The sequence below is a fragment of the Cryptotermes secundus genome, unplaced genomic scaffold, assembly GCF_002891405.2.
Source record: "Cryptotermes secundus unplaced genomic scaffold, Csec_1.0 scaffold364, whole genome shotgun sequence".
NCBI classification, from domain to species: domain Eukaryota; kingdom Metazoa; phylum Arthropoda; class Insecta; order Blattodea; family Kalotermitidae; genus Cryptotermes; species Cryptotermes secundus.
In genome coordinates, this window is record NW_019733841.1 from 895,826 (window position 1) to 913,411 (window position 17,586).

The 17,586-nt window shown below is 39.9% G+C and overlaps 1 protein-coding gene across 4 annotated transcripts in view; it reads left to right on the forward strand.

Moving 5' to 3' along the window:
• The first annotated feature begins 10,009 nt into the window (after positions 1-10,009).
• Positions 10,010-17,586, forward strand: part of LOC111868236 (acetylcholine receptor subunit alpha-like) — a 143,626-nt gene continuing 136,049 nt past the window's right edge. For all 4 annotated transcript variants that reach the window (XM_023858692.2, XM_023858691.2, XM_023858693.2 and 1 more), the window contains exon 1: positions 10,010-10,229. In XM_023858692.2, the coding sequence (XP_023714460.1) occupies positions 10,029-10,229 (201 nt within the window). In that variant the 5' untranslated portion in view covers positions 10,010-10,028. The remainder of the gene's footprint in view (positions 10,230-17,586) is intronic.

Below are 17,586 nucleotides of genomic sequence, written 5' to 3' on the forward strand. Positions count from 1 at the left end.
TTATTGGGATATTTAAACCACCAACTAAACACGGACACAAAAATGACAACATGTTCCGTGAATATCCTCAAGATAGTGCGAAAATAGAAATCCCCTACAATAATCTGGAAAGATATCATATCTACCCGGCCCACGGAAACAACCTTCATACAAATATCGCTTAACACTACCAGACGTCAGCACGCTCACCTAAAATACATTGTAAAAGATAAATAAAGAAGCGCAAGGAACGTCATGAATATATATTGTTGTGTTTCTGATATGTAAATTGTCAGTAAACAGTCTTCTGTTATTCTTCATATGTAATTCTCTTATCAGTGTATTGTTACGCGTGACTTCTAAGTCATATTATTAAAAAATCAACATAATTTTTGTTAGGGAAACTTTAGTTAATCTCTCATACACATTCAAATCATGAATATATATTGTTGTGTTTCTGATATGTAAATTGTCAGTAAACAGTCTTCTGTTATTCTTCATATGTAATTCTCTTATCAGTGTATTGTTACGCGTGACTTCTAAGTCATATTATTAAAAAATCAACATAATATATGTTAGGGAAACTTTAGGTAATCCCTCATATATTTCTGTCTGTCGGAGTGATGGCTAGAATCCAATATGAATCCGGAAGATTCTGAGGCCGGCCATCTTGACACAGGTTTTCTTGATTTTCTTCTGTCTTAAAACAAATGCTAAGATGGCTCCCAAGTACCAAGTAGCCCCTGCATGCTTCTCATGTAACCCACCATACTTAAATTCATTAAAATTAAGTTCCCTTACTGTGAATGACACTAAAATTATTTTCCCGAATCATATGTCGACACTAATTCATAAATCAAAATGCCGAGGCACCTGTTTTGATCTACTACTTATAATCACACTGACATCTTCACTTCCATTCTGCTCTTAGAAGGACAAACGGGCAAAGCTTGGGAACCTGATAACCAGCGAAGCTCTTCCTCCGTCTCCACAATAAAATGTCTCTCAATTTTCCCAAGAATTTCATTTTCATCCCCTTTTTCACTGCATTTTCTCTCTCTCTCTCTCTTCTTGAATCTTTCCTTTTGCTGTTTCTCTTGAGCCTTCACACCACAAAAAGACCACCATCAGTCCAACATCAAAATTAAAATCTGTGTACTTTAATTGGCGTAAAACCCAAATATAGAAGTGTACAAGAAACTAATATAATGCACTGCGCTAACTAACTGAACTGGGACGGTCAAGTGGTATAGCTTCCGAGCGGACCACATAGAAAACACTACTTCCAACAGTAGTATTATTGTTGCTCGCGGGCCGCTGCCTAGTAAAGGCTCAAGTAATTTGTTGCATTTATGAAAGCTGTTGCATAGTAATGGCCGATGTTTCGTTGTTTTTTTTCTGCGTCGTTGCATAGCAACGGCTCTATAAGCCACAATAATAATATTATAACCCAGATATTAAGCAACAATAAAGAACAGCCCCAAAGAAAATTTCGATCGACACAAAATTAAGAAATAACGATCAGACAACATCACAACACCATCTGAAGTCAACACCTCCTCAATGGCAACAGAGGCCCTACTTGTAACTAAATCCTCAGTTTAGGCCGCACCATAGCTCAAGCGGTTAGTTGCTGGTTTCCCATTGCTGCGGCCCGGGTTCCATCCCAGGTCTGTTCAAGTGGGATTTGTGGTGGACAAAGTGGCGATGAGGCGGATTTTATCCAAGTACTTCGGTTACCCCTGCCAATCTTCATTCCACAAAATTCTCTATCATCATACTCACCCGGGGCAGGCTACAATAGGCCATTCAGTGGCCGCTGTGCGGAGTGGACCCACTTGGACTCCACCTCCCACGAAGCGAATTAAATCCTCAGTTTGAACCAGAAGTCTTCTTGTTCCTCTTAAGGCCTTCGCCCACTGCTCCTATTCGCAACGAACATCTGAAACTCTGAATCTTACACACAATTGATTTGGGCCCTTGGAAAGGAGATCTACCCATCACAAGGCAGATGTAGGCAGACCTACACATCGGACCACAAAACAGAAAAAGAAGCAGACATGCATCCGCGCCCCGAGTGGAATTTGAAGTCACCATCCCAATGTCCGAGCGGTCAATGGCAGCGCGCCCCATAAACAATGTTGCCACTGTGATCGGCTTAACAGAATTTCCAAAATTTTAATTTAAAACTTAAATCTTATTAACAGTATTGATGGTTATGAAATTTACATTGCACCACTTGAAGAAACAGGGCAAGGGGTAAACATATCTGATTATACAATTTCTTTATTAACCGTCACAACGCAACAAATATCAAGGTCAGTGTCCATCTACGGCTAGCAGAGCCGTAGCTGGCCACTGACCTTGATATTTGTTGTATTGTGACGGTTAATAAAGAAGTTGTATATTGTAACACAACAGGAAGCATGAAATTAAAAACTAAATCTGATTATGATCACATAATTACCGAAACACGTTGCGATATAAACATAACATGTTAGTGTCCAGGTAAATTTATTTTCGTAATTATGACGTTGTGCTTAGTTAACAGAATCACATTTACAACAATGCCACTAGAATTTTGCTTACAAAAGACACTAAACATAACATGAAATTAATCTCAGTACTAAATTCTGTATTTCAGCATCCTGTTACAAGCCATAATAAAACGTCTTTGTATAACACGGTCCGTCAATAATGCAACAAATTGTTCCTTTTTCTTCCACTTACACTTTTGACACATGTTTCGGCCCTACATGACCATCTTCAGGTGTAAAAATATATTAAAACTGCTATACTGCATTCTTCTTATAGGAAACAGGAGATCATTCTCCTTGTAATTCTTATTACTAAATAGTTTCACGTAGTTTCGTTTTAACGTTAACAGGAATGCGAAAAAATTGTGTCAGCTTCTTTAAGTGTTTTACATTTTGAAAGCATCTCATGAATCCACCGTCTGATCGTGGTGCGTAATAAAACAATTCACTTGTTGTCTGCTTCTTATGCCATCACTTATGAACGGTCGTGTATAATTAAACACCTAAAACATTCTAACTAAACATTCAGGGATATTTATTTCACAAAACCGCAATCCTTATGTTTAGATAAATATTGTGACATGTTGAGCTATGGATGACGCCCCTCCTCCCGCCAGCCGTGATGCGCCGAGCGAAGCCGAAGTGAGCCGAAGTTAGCCGAGTCCTAGCATCCTGGTCGCTATGCAAAGCGAGTCAACAGCGATGACGTCACCAAGGGTACCGCGGGTTGCTAGGCAGCGCGGGGAAACAGGATTGCGAGAGACGACGGTGGTAACAGCGGTTACTACCGCTAGCGTTGCTAGCAACATAGCGCCAGGCAACAAGGGTGCTTATTACGTGGCCGTTTTCTGTATTGTCCGATCAAGGCTACTTAAGGAGCAGCGAAGGCTATTCACAGTTAGTCCTGGAGCTACCTCCGAGTCAGTCCTCGAGCTACCTCCGAGTTAGTTCCGAGTTAGCCAGCAACTAGTCAGTTGTATTCTGGCATTTGGAGTGTACTATTTGTGATACTGCAGATGGCAGTAGTCGTAAATCTGTCAATTGTGTGATTGTAAGTGCGAATGTGAAATAAAATTCGCTATATCAAATACGGCGTGAAGTTATTTGTCGCGATATACGCCCAACACGTGACAATATATTTTTTTTACTGAGTGCAGGGCTGCTGTAATAAGATATAAGAAACTATAATTTTATCAGTATTTAGGAGAAAAGTAATATCTCTAACTTTAGGGTCGATCAATAAGCACAGCATTCAAATTATTACTCATAATTTAACTGACTGTGAACTTCAAATAATATTATCGAAGAGAACGCAGTTGTATTCGGTTTCGTTTTGCTGAGATCATGCCTCTCAACTCCTGCTGACTATGCACCCTGCAGAATAATAGACAATTGATTGTTCGCTGCGCACTTTCATATTAAATTACGTACCTCTGTATTTCGTTATGTATAAAAGCGAGACATAAAACTTTTATGCTGTCACGTGTATGAGTGATTATAGATGGGGTTTGGGTTGGTAACTGGATTTATTGAACATTTAGAGAATGTAACTACAAGTAACTATAGCGCTTTCGCTAATGCACACACTCTACAATTCACTAGAGCAAGTACTAAGTCTTCTCAGTCTGCTGTGTCTTCACCGGTTGTCGCCCGGTAACGGCTTCCAACGCCGTAGATCCATTGTCTTCCGTAATCACTCCCCAACTGTCCAGCAACTGCCTCCAAACTAACTAAAATCTAGACTTGTTCTGCTTAAAACACCTCGGCACGGACCGCATAAAAACATCGCTTTAAACAGTTATTGTTGCTTTACGCGTCTCTCGCACTGACCGTGCAGAGAACGTCTCTTCCCAGTTAGTCTATTGTTGCGTGTTAGGAATATATTGCCTAGCAACGGGTATTGTTTATTAATTAATTAGCAACGGATTGATATACTACAATAACTTTCCATTGGTAAAGACACATGCCTCACAGAATATAAGAAACCGGTAATAAGACTTACCAGCCAAAATAAATCCCATATCTATAGAGGAAGAAGACGTAAGAAGTTGCTGGATGACCTTGGGGACAGAAGAGGATACTGTCATTTGAAGGAGAAAGCTCTAGATCGCATTAAGTGGAGGAATTGTTTTGGAAGAGACTGTGGACCTGTCGTCTTGACAGATTACTGATGATGATGATGATCTATACAGACAAATGGAAATTTTGAAATGTGTTGTGAACACAACTAGACTAGAACACAGAACCAGCCGAAATTTCACTTTAAATATTAATTCTTACTCCTCGCCCCCCAATTATACTCTTATTAATGAACGCACCATTAGAGTGTGAATTTTTATTTTCTCTATGGGTTAATTAATTTCGCATATTGGGTGGGTGGAGTCCAGCTGGTCCACTAGGCACGTCGGCCACTGATTGGCCTATTGTACCTGCCCCGGGTGATTATGATGATGGAGAATTTGGTGGAATGAAAATTGGCAGGTGGAAACAGAAGTACTCGGAGAAAACCTGCCCCAGCGTCACTTTGTCCACCACAAATCCCACTTAACCAGACCCGGGCTCGAACCCGGGTCGTCGTGGTGGGAAGCCAGTGACTAACCGCTTGAGCTATGACACGGCAGTTCTGTATGATTTAATAGAAAGAAATTAATTACGAATAAGCTGAATGTCATTTATCCCACTATTGCTCACACCTACAACTTATTCACAGTCATTTGCGTCTTGACGTCATGACTGAGGAAAGTTATAAAGCTAACGTAAATGTCGCCGAAGTGTGGAGATATAAATTATAGTACATAATTTCGTTCTTCTTCAAGCTAAGTTAATAAATGTAGCAAGTATATTTCCGTTAATTTATTAATAATAATTTATCTTCCCGCACGACAAGCACAAACACAAATTTAAGCGACTTACATCCATTTTTTTTCTAATCACATATTATTTAGATCATCAGCTAAAATGGTAGTTACAATTTATTCGAAATCATTTTCTCAGACTCCAATATACCTAAGAATCGTATTTATAAAATTATTTTAATTTATGTACCATTTATAAAAATTGTATATCGAAAGATTTTCTCATACAGGGCAATGTTAGGGCGGAAAATGTAACTGAATTAAAAGTTCTGTGTTGCTATTTCAAAAAGTATAAAACGAAATCAGGGTAACATAACGAAGAGATATTAATTATTGCAGCAATATGCAAATTTGCTTAGTGTCCCTTGAGATAATATATTTTCCAACCTCTAACGTTTATGCTTATTTGACTTCAAACATAATTTCCATGAAACATCACTTCCAGAAATATTTATATCAGAAATTTTATGTAGATTATTTTATTCAATCCAAGATATCATCCAATCAATATTTCGTAAGCGTTCCTTGTCTCCACGTCTTATCCACATATTCATTTCATCATAGCCTTATTAATTTCACCATGTTAAGAATATCTTGTGACCTATAAATTTCAAATTCCTTACATGTAAAAAGTAAAGCTATATTTGTAACGGGCTGTGGAGGCCCATAGCGTAGTGAAACGTCGAGGTTACCACATTTTCTAGAAAGTCGGCTCACAGATGGCGGTGAGGTTGTCAGCTTTACGTGCAGGCTGCCCTTTACCCCCAGGAGGAATGCTAGTATTCATTTCTCTTAGAGACTGAGTCGACCCCAGGGACAAAGTCTGGCTGGAAGGATTAGGTCAACTGAAAAATTCAGCAACTTCATCGGGAATTGAAACCGTGACCGTCCGGCTTGTAGCATAGAATCTCCACATATATCTATACTATATATTAAACTTTCTGTTACGTCATTCCCTTACGCCCAGAGGTCTTCTTCTTTCATACGCCCATAAGTCGAGGGCTCTTGTGAACACGGTAATGAACCTCCGGGTTCCATAAAATGCTAGGAAATTCTTGAGTAGCTGCAGAATTGGCGGCTCCTCAAGAAGGGCTCAGCTCCATTATCAAGTAAGTAAGTAAGTAAGTAAGTAACCCTCCTCTCGGCCAGGTACCGCGGGGTTTTTCCGGGGATAAAATGGCAGGGGCGTGAAACTGACCACTCACCTCCAGCTAGTGCCAAGGTCAAGAAAGTTGGAGCTATACCTCCACTGCCCCATACGTCTTCATGTCATAGTGCTCAATTAATAAACATAAGGACAACTTTACCTATTTTGCCTTACGTATATAATATGACGTATATTCTGGAAGTCCTAAACGTCAATATACTTCTACAAGACTACACGGAGTCTCACCCCAGAAGACTGTACGTTTTGCGGGCACAGTCGTGGGAAACTCAACCATCACATTCAATTTTCGTACTTCCCCCAAATTAAGATACACGTATATAGCTACAATATGATACATAAAGATAATAACTGTGAAGATTTCTGTCTTCTGGTATACTAGTATAACGCCATGCAGTCCTTTGAAAGTCAACGGACGTTTCAAAAGTATATGTCGCCTTAGGGCCATAGAATAAGCAAAGCCAGAAATCAGCGTGAAGAAAGCAGCTACCCGGTTTCTTTCTTGGCTTATTCTTCTACGAGTACTCCGAAGATGGAGGCGATATGTTCCTCCGAAAAGTAGGTTGACTTCCAACGGACTACACTACTTTATATTGTAGAAGACAAAGATCTTTATAACCGGCGGTGTGAGAACTTCAAATCCTGCAAAAAATTTGATTATGTGTAGCCTTATCTTCAATATTTTGAAAAGTCGACATGATGATAATTATTTTCGAAATGAATATATGCAAGAATCTGCGTTAACAGTTTGTTCCATACTTCCATCATGAACTTGTTCTCTGTATTATTCTTCTCCTTCTTCCATTCATATGTTCCTATCCAGATCTGATGTGGAACTATAGATCTATAGGCCTCCTTAGACGGGAGATCAGCCTGTCGCAAGGCCGCTACATATAGGACAACACAAACTCAGAAGAAACGCGGACAGACATGCACACGTTGAGTTGCAGTCGAACCCAAGATCCCAGTGTTTGATGGAGCAAAGACGTTTCTTGACTTAGACCGCGAGACCACTGTGACCGGCCTTCCCTATCTGTTCTTTTATTGCTAGTGGGGTGGGACTAAGTCCCTTGTACTGCGGCCACTTCTGGCCTATTGTACCAGCCCAAGATGATAGGTGAGGGTGATTGTGGAGCACTTGGTGGAATGAAGATTGGCAGGGGAAACCGGGGTACTCGGAGAAAACCTGCCCCAGCACCACTTTGTCCACCACAAATCCCACTTGACCAGGCCTGGGATCGAACCCGGGCCGCCGCGATGGGAAACCAGCGACTAACCGCTTGAGCTATGGCGTGGCCCTTCTCTATCTGTTAGTGTTATTCTCAGGTACCTAAATGGTCAAGAAGCGCCATAAGGTTCTAGTCGTTACACTGTGAGCCGATTAGAGTGGCCGTGAAGTCTAAGGGCGGTCGCACACCAACTGCGTCAAGGCAAGCATTAAGACATGAGACAAAAGACGCAGTCTTGCTTTATTCGTGATTCGTCAGCATGAAGCTAACGTCAGCATCATGACTCAGACCCGTGTGCGGCGTTTTCATAATCTCATTCGTTTCAAATGTGCTCCTTTCTTTGAGTCATGTCGCAGACATCATCTCTTGACTGTTACATGTCTTGACGCATACCAATGTGCGGCCTTCCTAAGGCATGAAATGTCTTCGCCTGCTCAAACACTGGGATCGTTGGTTAAAATCCCACTTGAAATGTGGATGTCTATGTTCATTGCGTGTTGGTGTTTTCCTGTGTAGGTAGCGGTCTTACGATGGGCTGATCCCTGTTCAAAAGAAGCCTACCAACTATGTATTCATTCATCGGTAACTTGTGAGACGGCAGGTCCACAGGCTCTTCCAAAACAGTTCCTCCACTTAATGCGATCTAGAGCTTTCTCCTTCAAATAAAAATATCCTCTTCTGTTCCCCAGGTCATGCAGCATCTTCTTACGTCTTCTTCCTCGTCTTCTGGTCACTTCTATCAGCCCCTCTCTTACATACATGGTATCTCTGTTTCTGGAAACTATGTATTACATTCAGAAAATGAAAGAAGGGGCCAAGACACAAACTTGGCTGCAGAACCCGGTTTTAAACAAGAATTTGAACAGTAATTTTAATTTTACATCCTTTAATTTATTTTGTTATGTGCTCAATATTATTTACATCAAGTTTTAACTATTTTGAACATGAAAGTGTATTATTAGGATAGTGTAACAATATAGATAGAATATGAATTCATATTGAATAAATGACACAACTCAGAAATCTGAAACCACGTATTCATAAACATCTCAGGATGACCCAGGTAAGGATCGAAACATGTAACGAAAATTTCAACAGCAAAATAAATCAGATGTTGACAATATAGTGTCTATCTTGTTTATTTTCTGAACTTATTGTTGTGTAGACTGCCTCAAATCATCAGATTCGTGTTGTGATTTTTTCTGCATTGCGGGGATAAGCTGAAATGACGAAGAATTAACATAAGAAAACAATTTCAGAAGTTCTCTTTCTACTTGTGTTCATTTCTAAGTCGTCGGCTTAACTTCACACAAACTTATGTTTAAAATAACATTGTTTTCATTCATAATTATATTTTACATGTTCCCGTGGCAGCTTTTCTCCACTAGGTGGTAGGTACAAACTAATTAAAAATATGTGTTGTAAGTCCATATCGTGTTACAAGACAAACACCTACAAAACTGTGAAGGAAACATTGATTTATATTAAAAAATAAACTCCGTGGCCTGTAGTCCGCAAGCAACTATATATACCGACCGAGCGACCGTCGCTTGTCGGCGAAGTTAGTGCCAGATTTTCCGGGTACTGAGTGTCACGTGGTCAGCGCAACGAATCCCCACGGCCGTTAATCTCGGTTTTCTAAACCGGAGCCGCTATTTACTAGAAATAGCTCCTCAATTATCCTCACGAGGCTGAGTGGACCCCGTTCCAAACTCACTACTTCTCAGAAAATCTGGTAGCGCCGGGAATCGAACCCCAGGCCTCTGGATCTGTAGCCAGGAACTCTGATCACTGATTTATATTAGATATAATTTAATCTTACACGGAGGTAATATATAATTGACAATACCTGTCCAAATAAAATTAATCCTGTTGAGATCTCTAAGTTATTTATTATTTGTGAAGTTTTATGTTTTTATATTTTAAAAAGTTTTCACTTACAATGCAGTTATGTTTAACGGAATTTTATAACCTGATGATGACTGTTCACAGTCGAAATATGTATAATTAGAAAAAAAGAACAGGATAATTTTAACGTAAGTTTGTGTGACGATTAATCTTACTCCTTTTAAACATATATATATATATATATATATATAATTTTTAGTTTCCTTTTCCCACTAGTCAAATGCGGCACCATATAGATACACGCGAGGCCGCTAGATGGCAGTAGTGTCACTCAGAAGCCAGATGTCGCGCCTGCTCCAGTCCTCCCTAGCAGCTGCAGGTCAGTCAGTGCAAGGGATGAAGACGCGGTAACGAGATGGTGTGTGCTGGGGATGCGTTGAGGGCCTGGGTGCTGTCGGCGCTTGTAGTGCACGGGGCAGTTGCGGGTAACCCCGACGCCAAGCGTCTGTACGACGACCTGCTCAGCAATTACAACAAGCTGGTACGTCCCGTTGTCAACACGTCCGATGTCCTGAGGGTTTGCATTAAGTTGAAGCTGTCCCAACTCATTGATGTGGTAAGATATCAGACATTTTAAAGCAGAACTGCATATAGGTGTTTTGTTACGTGGAGTAGTAAGGTTAACCATAAACTAGCTTCGTAATTAATAAGGTAACATGACCTCTGTACGTACTGTAACACTGATCTGTAACTTGCCGTACACGAACACACACGGTTGTAATGAATATTTTCATTTTCAAACAAAATATGATATTATGCCCAAAAAATATCTCTGCTGTTTTGTTTTTAAATTTTCTACGTGTTTTTATGAAACTACCTGGCATTTCAGCATCGCATGCGATACGAATTAATATTTTGAAATAAAGATGAACAGTCAAATGTACCCTTCTATGTTATATCTGAAATTAGCTTGTGGTTTTTATTTTGTGATTGAAATTCGTAGCTATCTTCGAGTGATTGTCATTAAGTATCCTTTATCTTCTATCGTGGACTTAATTTTTCTTCCAACATATCCACGACAACATATCTGACAAAATGGTAGTCACAGTGCACCGTCAGTAGTCAACGTATGACGTAATTGTCTTTGAATTTATGGGCTGCCGGGTCATGATATCGTCTAGCCTTGTGGTATATTAACAGTGTTGCTTTAGTTTCCCTGAAGATAAGGGCGGTATATTCCTCTGAAAATTTGTTATCAGATATGAGAGTACATGGCGTAATAACCCATAGTACACAAGCTTAACTTTCACTTACGTGAAGAGCGCAGATCTTATTTAGCCATATTTAATTGTGCAGAAACCTAGGAGTTTATATAACATAGTAGTCCGGTTTTTAGTTTCAGTCTTTCGTGGACCTATTGAGTATAAGACAAATGAAAATCCATATGGAACAAACCGATATAAGTTCAGTTCACCAGTTTTCATCAATCACGTTGAAAGAACACCTAGAATATACGTTATTGCCTCTGTCGATACAGGAACGTATTACGACTATTTTTCTTATGTTCTTTTGCGCGTATTTCGTGCTCAGTCTTTCAATAAAATGGCAGAATATTGATAAAGAATTGTTTCCTGTGAATTTCTTCCCACTTACATTGATTTGCGAATCTTCCAACTTGTATCAGTCTACTCCACTTGCACACCTCAGCAGGAATTGCTTTTGATTCTGTTGCTATTGTTATCGTCTTTAATATTATCATCCAAATTATCATTAAAGTTTTCTCGACATATCCAAGTCATCAGTAATCTTCCCTGATTCTATATCATCGTTAAGCATAATGTCAATTTCACTCACTGATGGAGTTGAGCCCCTCTTGAGAAGCTGCCATTTGTGCAGCTAATCAAGACCTTCCCAGCATTTTATGGAACCAGAAGGTTCATTACCGTGTTCACAATACCCATCCAGCGGTCTCTATCCTGAGCAAGATCAATCCAATCCATACCATCTCATCTCTCTAAGATCCATTTTAATATTGTCCAACCACCTACGTCTTGGTCTTCCCAGTGGTCTCTTTTCTTCTGGCTTTCCTACCAATATCTTATAGGCATTCCTCTTCTCCCCCATTCGTGCTACATGCCCTGCCATAACGTCAATTTATCAATTCATTTTGTTCCTAACAATCAGGCAATAAGGAATCATAACGGAGCAATAATACGAGTGTATACTGCTTGAATCATTTTGAGGCAATATCGAATTGAAGTTGAATATTACAATTTTGTCACGAATGATATGTCACCTCAAAATTTTTACTTTGTGCATTATTTTACGGCTCTTTCAGTAAGTAGAACATACAATACCCAATATTGTAATAATGGAAGAATAATTAATTAGAAAGGATTTGGAAGGAGACGGCCTTCACCTAACAGAGGCTAAACATTTGTTGATCTTTGTAATCAGCATAAGATTTTAGACTGAATTTATTGTTCATTTTCGAGGGGTATGTGCTTCGGAAGTCCATAACAAATAGAGGCTTGTGATATAACTCTGTCTAGGCAGTTTAAAGTCGACCGAAGTTTCGGAAGAAGATATAGCTTCCATTTTAAGGGCCCAAAAATAAGACGAGCAAGAAAAGAGCATGAAAGCACGTGGAAAGTAAAACCATTTTCCACCTGCTTTCCCGCTGTTTTCTTGTTCGGTTTATTCATCTTCCCTGAAAATGGAGGCGATATTTTCCTCCGAAACGTCTGTTGACTCTGAATGGAATATACGGTTTTATATCCGAGAAGGTAGTACTGTTCATAAGCACATTTGTTAGAAATTCAATCCTAAAAATTAGCCCCTATTGAAAATTTATTATTTTAAGCAAGAATTATATGATTACAGCGTTCTAAAAACTGTGTTGAAGATATGGATTATCCCTCAAAATTTAATGATTAAATAATTATGTAAGTACTCCAGTGGTATGTAGTCTAGTGTTATCATTGTGTTAAATTGGAAAAAAATAATGCCCTACACTATACTCCAAAATATAAGAAGTGTATTTATAATCTTCAGAACTACTCCTTATAGCCTTAACAACTGATTCAATTAAGGGGCCCTTAGAGGCCGCGCCATAGCTCAAGCGGTTAGTCGCTGGCTTCCCACCGCGGCGGCCCGTGTTCGATCCCGGGTCTGGTCAAGTGGGATTTGTGGTGGACAAAGTGGCGCTGGGGGGGGTTTTCTCCGAGCACTTCGGTTTCCCCTGCCAATCTTCATTCCACTAAATTCTCCATCATAATCACCCGGGGCAGGTACAATAGGCCAATCAGTGGTCGCCCTGCCGAGTGGACCCAGTTGGACTCCACCCCACTAAGCGAAATAGAAAAAAAGGGGGCCCTTAATGAACGAATTGTTTTGACGTGTTATTAATTTTTAAATATTAAGTCACTTGTAAATAATTTTACGTAATTGTAGAATTTTGTAACTGTTTATAAAAAAAAAACAAATTAAACCGACCTGTCCCTCTTAACATAGATACTTTTTCTTCAAATAAATACATTGTATGATATGTGAGCATTGTTACTGATGGTTCAGAAACTCCATTGCGAAGGCTGAGATGAATTCTAGTGGAAGCTCATGGAAACTACGTAGTTTTGCAGATAAAATTCAGGAGTAACAAATTTACACGAATTTGACCGTTAAAATCAGGGTATATATCTACTGTTGTTAATATTAGATGGATCGCCTCTGTGGTCTAGTGGTCAGAGTTCTTGGCTACAGATCTAGAGGTCCCGGGTTCGATTCCCGGCGCTACTAAATTTTCTGAGAAGTAGAGGGTTTGGAACGGGATCCACTCAGCCTCATGAGGACAACTGATGAGCTATTTCAAGGAAATAGCGGCTCACGTCTAGAAAACCGAGATTAACGGCCGTGGGGATCCGTTGCGTTGACCACGCGACACCCTCTACCGCTAAAGTTGACACTAACTTCGCCGACAAGCGGCGGTCGCTCTGTCGGTCGGTATAGTTCGATTACGGACTACAGGCAACGGAGTTTTTTTTGTTAATGTTAGCTATATTTAAGTGGAGTCAGTTTATACGCCAGTAAGAAATTAAATTTGTCAAGCGTGAATGGTCGTGTGGATCGAAACTACTCTGATGTCTCTTAGTGTTTGTAGCTGTAAACCTGTTGCAGGATATTATTTTTATTGACTCGGCCATAAAAATAAATTATTATTATTATTGGTAGTAGTAGTAGCAGCAGCAGTAGTGGTGGTGGTGGTGGTGGTGGTAGTAGTAGTAATAGTAGTAGTTTGGTGGTTGTGGTGGTGTATTTTGTTTTTAGGAGAACTTATTAAGCCTAATTAAATACATATTTGTACATGTTGAATTGGCCGAACGTAACTCCCAATATCCTCGCGGTAGCCATATGTGTAACTGTATTGTAGCGGGTGGAGCCGTTGTTGTGCACGACCTCGAGATAGGTGGATATACCAGAGCCGTTTCCGGGCAACGGATCGCTAAACATGTTTCCACAGCAACAGACACGTACGTAACAGTAGAAGAACTGTTTTATCTGTGTGTTTTATACAAAGATGTTATAAACAATGGACAAAGTTGGAGCTTAGTCGTTTGTATAACAAAATTATGCAGGCAACAAGTGGAAGTCATACAAAATCATGATATATTCCCAATATTGGACAAAGAGAAGCCCAATATAGGAAATATAAGAGGTTTAAACTTAGCGGCGGTCAAGCATACGACCGTTCAAGTGACTAGACTGCCGTTGTAGCGGAAGCTACTAGAAATAGAGTATAATCTGCTGTACCGAGCCTCGACTGACAGAAGCCCTGTATATATTTTATATACATTTATTAACGTGTTTAACATGCAAAATGTAAGTATCCTTTACATTATGACAAATGACTTACTACTGCAGACAATGGCTCTGACAAAAGACAGATACGTCCTTTCGTCAGAGAGGGAGCCCCACAATAAGAAGACCAAAACTGTCACACAGTAATAAATATCTGGTCTCAGCCCCAAATGGTGCTCCACACCAATATTTGCTGACTGAATGACCGTCAGTCGAAATGTGACTTTAACTGTGACTTGAGCTTAGTCAGTGCAACAGATCATGATATAGGTCAGTGAAACTGTGTCACAGAAAACAAAATAATGGTCATTACAAAATTAGCCGTTACCAGGTAAGGTCTAGTAACAGACAGAACATTAAGGCGTGTCCACATTACTCGTGCTCATGCTCGTGCTCGTGTGACTCGCTATGCTCGCGAGTAATGTGGACGATATGACAAGTCACGAGACAAGCAAATTTTTAATTTAAGAACTATTGCCAATAAATTAAAATACGACTACAGCCTATACACACTACGAGTAAATATACGGATCCTCACGCGCCGAAGCCTGGCGAGCAACTGAAGTAGTGTGGACGAAGATTTAAGAGCCAGACGAGTCTCCCGGCGAGCACAAGCCTGGCGAACACAAGCACGAGTAATGTGGACGAGCCTTTAGACTGTGTGTGTTCTAGTGAACTGCGAAGTATGGAAATAGCGATAGTGTTATAGTTATGACCTGTAAGTGATCAATAAACCCATTTACCAATCCAGACCCGTCTATAGTCACACACACTGCGTGGCAGTATGTTTATAAACAATAGTTCATAAATAAATTCCAGGAACCGAAGAAGCTGGTCTTGGCGGCAACACTCGAGAATTGGATTCAGGAGGTGATCATTTTGAACCTCAGCTGGGACCCTGCCTACCCTCACTGGGATTATCCGTAGTTTTCCCCATTTTCTCTCTGAAAATACTAAGCTAATCACGTATATCACGACTACCTTCATGATGTGAATCAACTGGCTGATAATGTACATGCCATAAAGAAAAACACGCGAACTTTAATTGACGCTAATAAGGAGGTTGGTCTAGAAGTCAACACAGAGAACACTACGTATATGTTACTGTCTCGTCACCAAAATGCAGGGCAAAATCATGACATAAAGATAAGAAACAGATACTTTGAAAATGTGGCACAGTTCAGATATTTGGGAACGACTATAATAAATCAAAACCTGATTCAGGAGAAAATTAAGAGGAAACTGAACTCGGATAATGCTTGCTAGCATTCAGTCCAAAACCTATTTGTCTTCTCGTCTGCTGTCCAAAAACATAAAAATTAGGATATAAAAAACTATAATTTTGCCTGCAGTTTTGTATGGGTGTGAAACTTGGTTTCTGATATTAAGAGAGGAACATAGACTGAGGGTGTATGATAAACGGGTGTTGAGGAGAATATTTGGACCGAAGAGAGTGAAGTGACAGGAGGTTGGAGAAAACTGCATAATGAGGAGCATCATAACCTGTACTCTTCACCAAGTATAATTAGAATGATCAAGTCAAGGAGGATCAGATGAGCAGAGCATGTAGCACGAATGGGAAAAAATGGAATGCATACAGGATATTTGTGGGAAAGGCAGAAGGAAAGAGACCACTGGGAAGACCTTGGCGTAGGTGGGTGGACAATATTAAAATGGATCTCAGAGAGATAGGATGGGATGGTATGGATTGGATTTATCTGGCTCAGGATAGGGACCGCTGTAGGGTTCTCGTGAACAATGTAATGAACCTTCGGGTTCCATGAAATGCTGGGAAATTCTTGAGTGGCTGCACAATTGGCCGCTTCTCAAGAAGGGCTCAGCTCCATGAGTGAGTGTGTGAGCTAACAGCCTCAAGACTTCAATCCAAATTCTTTTCAAATCACAGATCTACATTCGGCCTGGTCCAGATATTGACTGCTTCGTAAATTAACGCCCCTCCCCTCCCATTCGCGCGCCCGCGCACACGCGCACACAGAAATAATTCGTAAGATTGTGTACAATCTACGCAAGGGTCCAACATATTAACCTATGAGCTAAATTGCATTTCATTTTACTGTTGCATTGTAAGTTTACATTAGGGACACAATCTGTGCCGTTGGAAGTTTGTACTGTAAGCCAAGCCTATGAAATTATATTCCACGAGGTCTCTCCTTGGTTAATCCTTACTGAGATACAGAACTTGAAGTTAACGCTAAGTGCTTTCTGATGTATTCACTTTGAATGGCTAATATGTGATAAATAAATTAAGTTTACCGGTTCAATGAGCAAGTTAGTGTAGAGGTAAAGTTCTAGACTTGTAACCGGGAGATACTTGGTTCGAATATCGATTGCGAGACCAGATTTTCTGAGTTAGCTCTTTTATGATTTTCCTCAATTCTTTCAGTGAAATTACCGGAGAATCCTTTGATTACGACAATACTTTCTAAATCCTTTTTAATTCTTTATTTACTTTCCATCCTACTTTTAGACTGTATATATGGTGAGTCAGTATGACAAATCTTGCAGGATTATTGTCAGGCGCAGGAAGTTTCTAATCCTGACGCTGTTATTTTTAGGCTCATGCCCCTTGTTGTTTTTATATGAACATGGCCAAAGGATATTTTCATATGAATGGGCTATGAAATGAATGGAAGTGAAGTTAAAAAAAATAACTTTAGATATACTGCCTACATTATTAAAAAAACACTCCCGGGCGCCTGGAGCAAGTGCACCCCGGATAATCCGGCCTTGCCACCCTTCTATCACCCTGATACTTCTCTGACGTCATTGCGAGTTCCAATTTAATTAATCCAAAACGTGAAGGATCCAATTTTACAAATGCACGAAATGAAAGCACGAACTCTCAGACCTGTGTAGCTGTACGCTTATACATATTTCTTTTTCTCCTGCTGCTGCTGCTGCTGCTACTACTACTACTACCACTACCACTACCACTACCACTACTACTACTTACTACTACTACCACTACTACTACCACTACTACTACCACTACTACTACTACTAATAATAATAATAATAATAATAATAATAATAATAAGGTAAAGTTGTCCCTGTTCTTAACTAATTAAGCACTATGCCATGAAGACGTATAAGGGAGT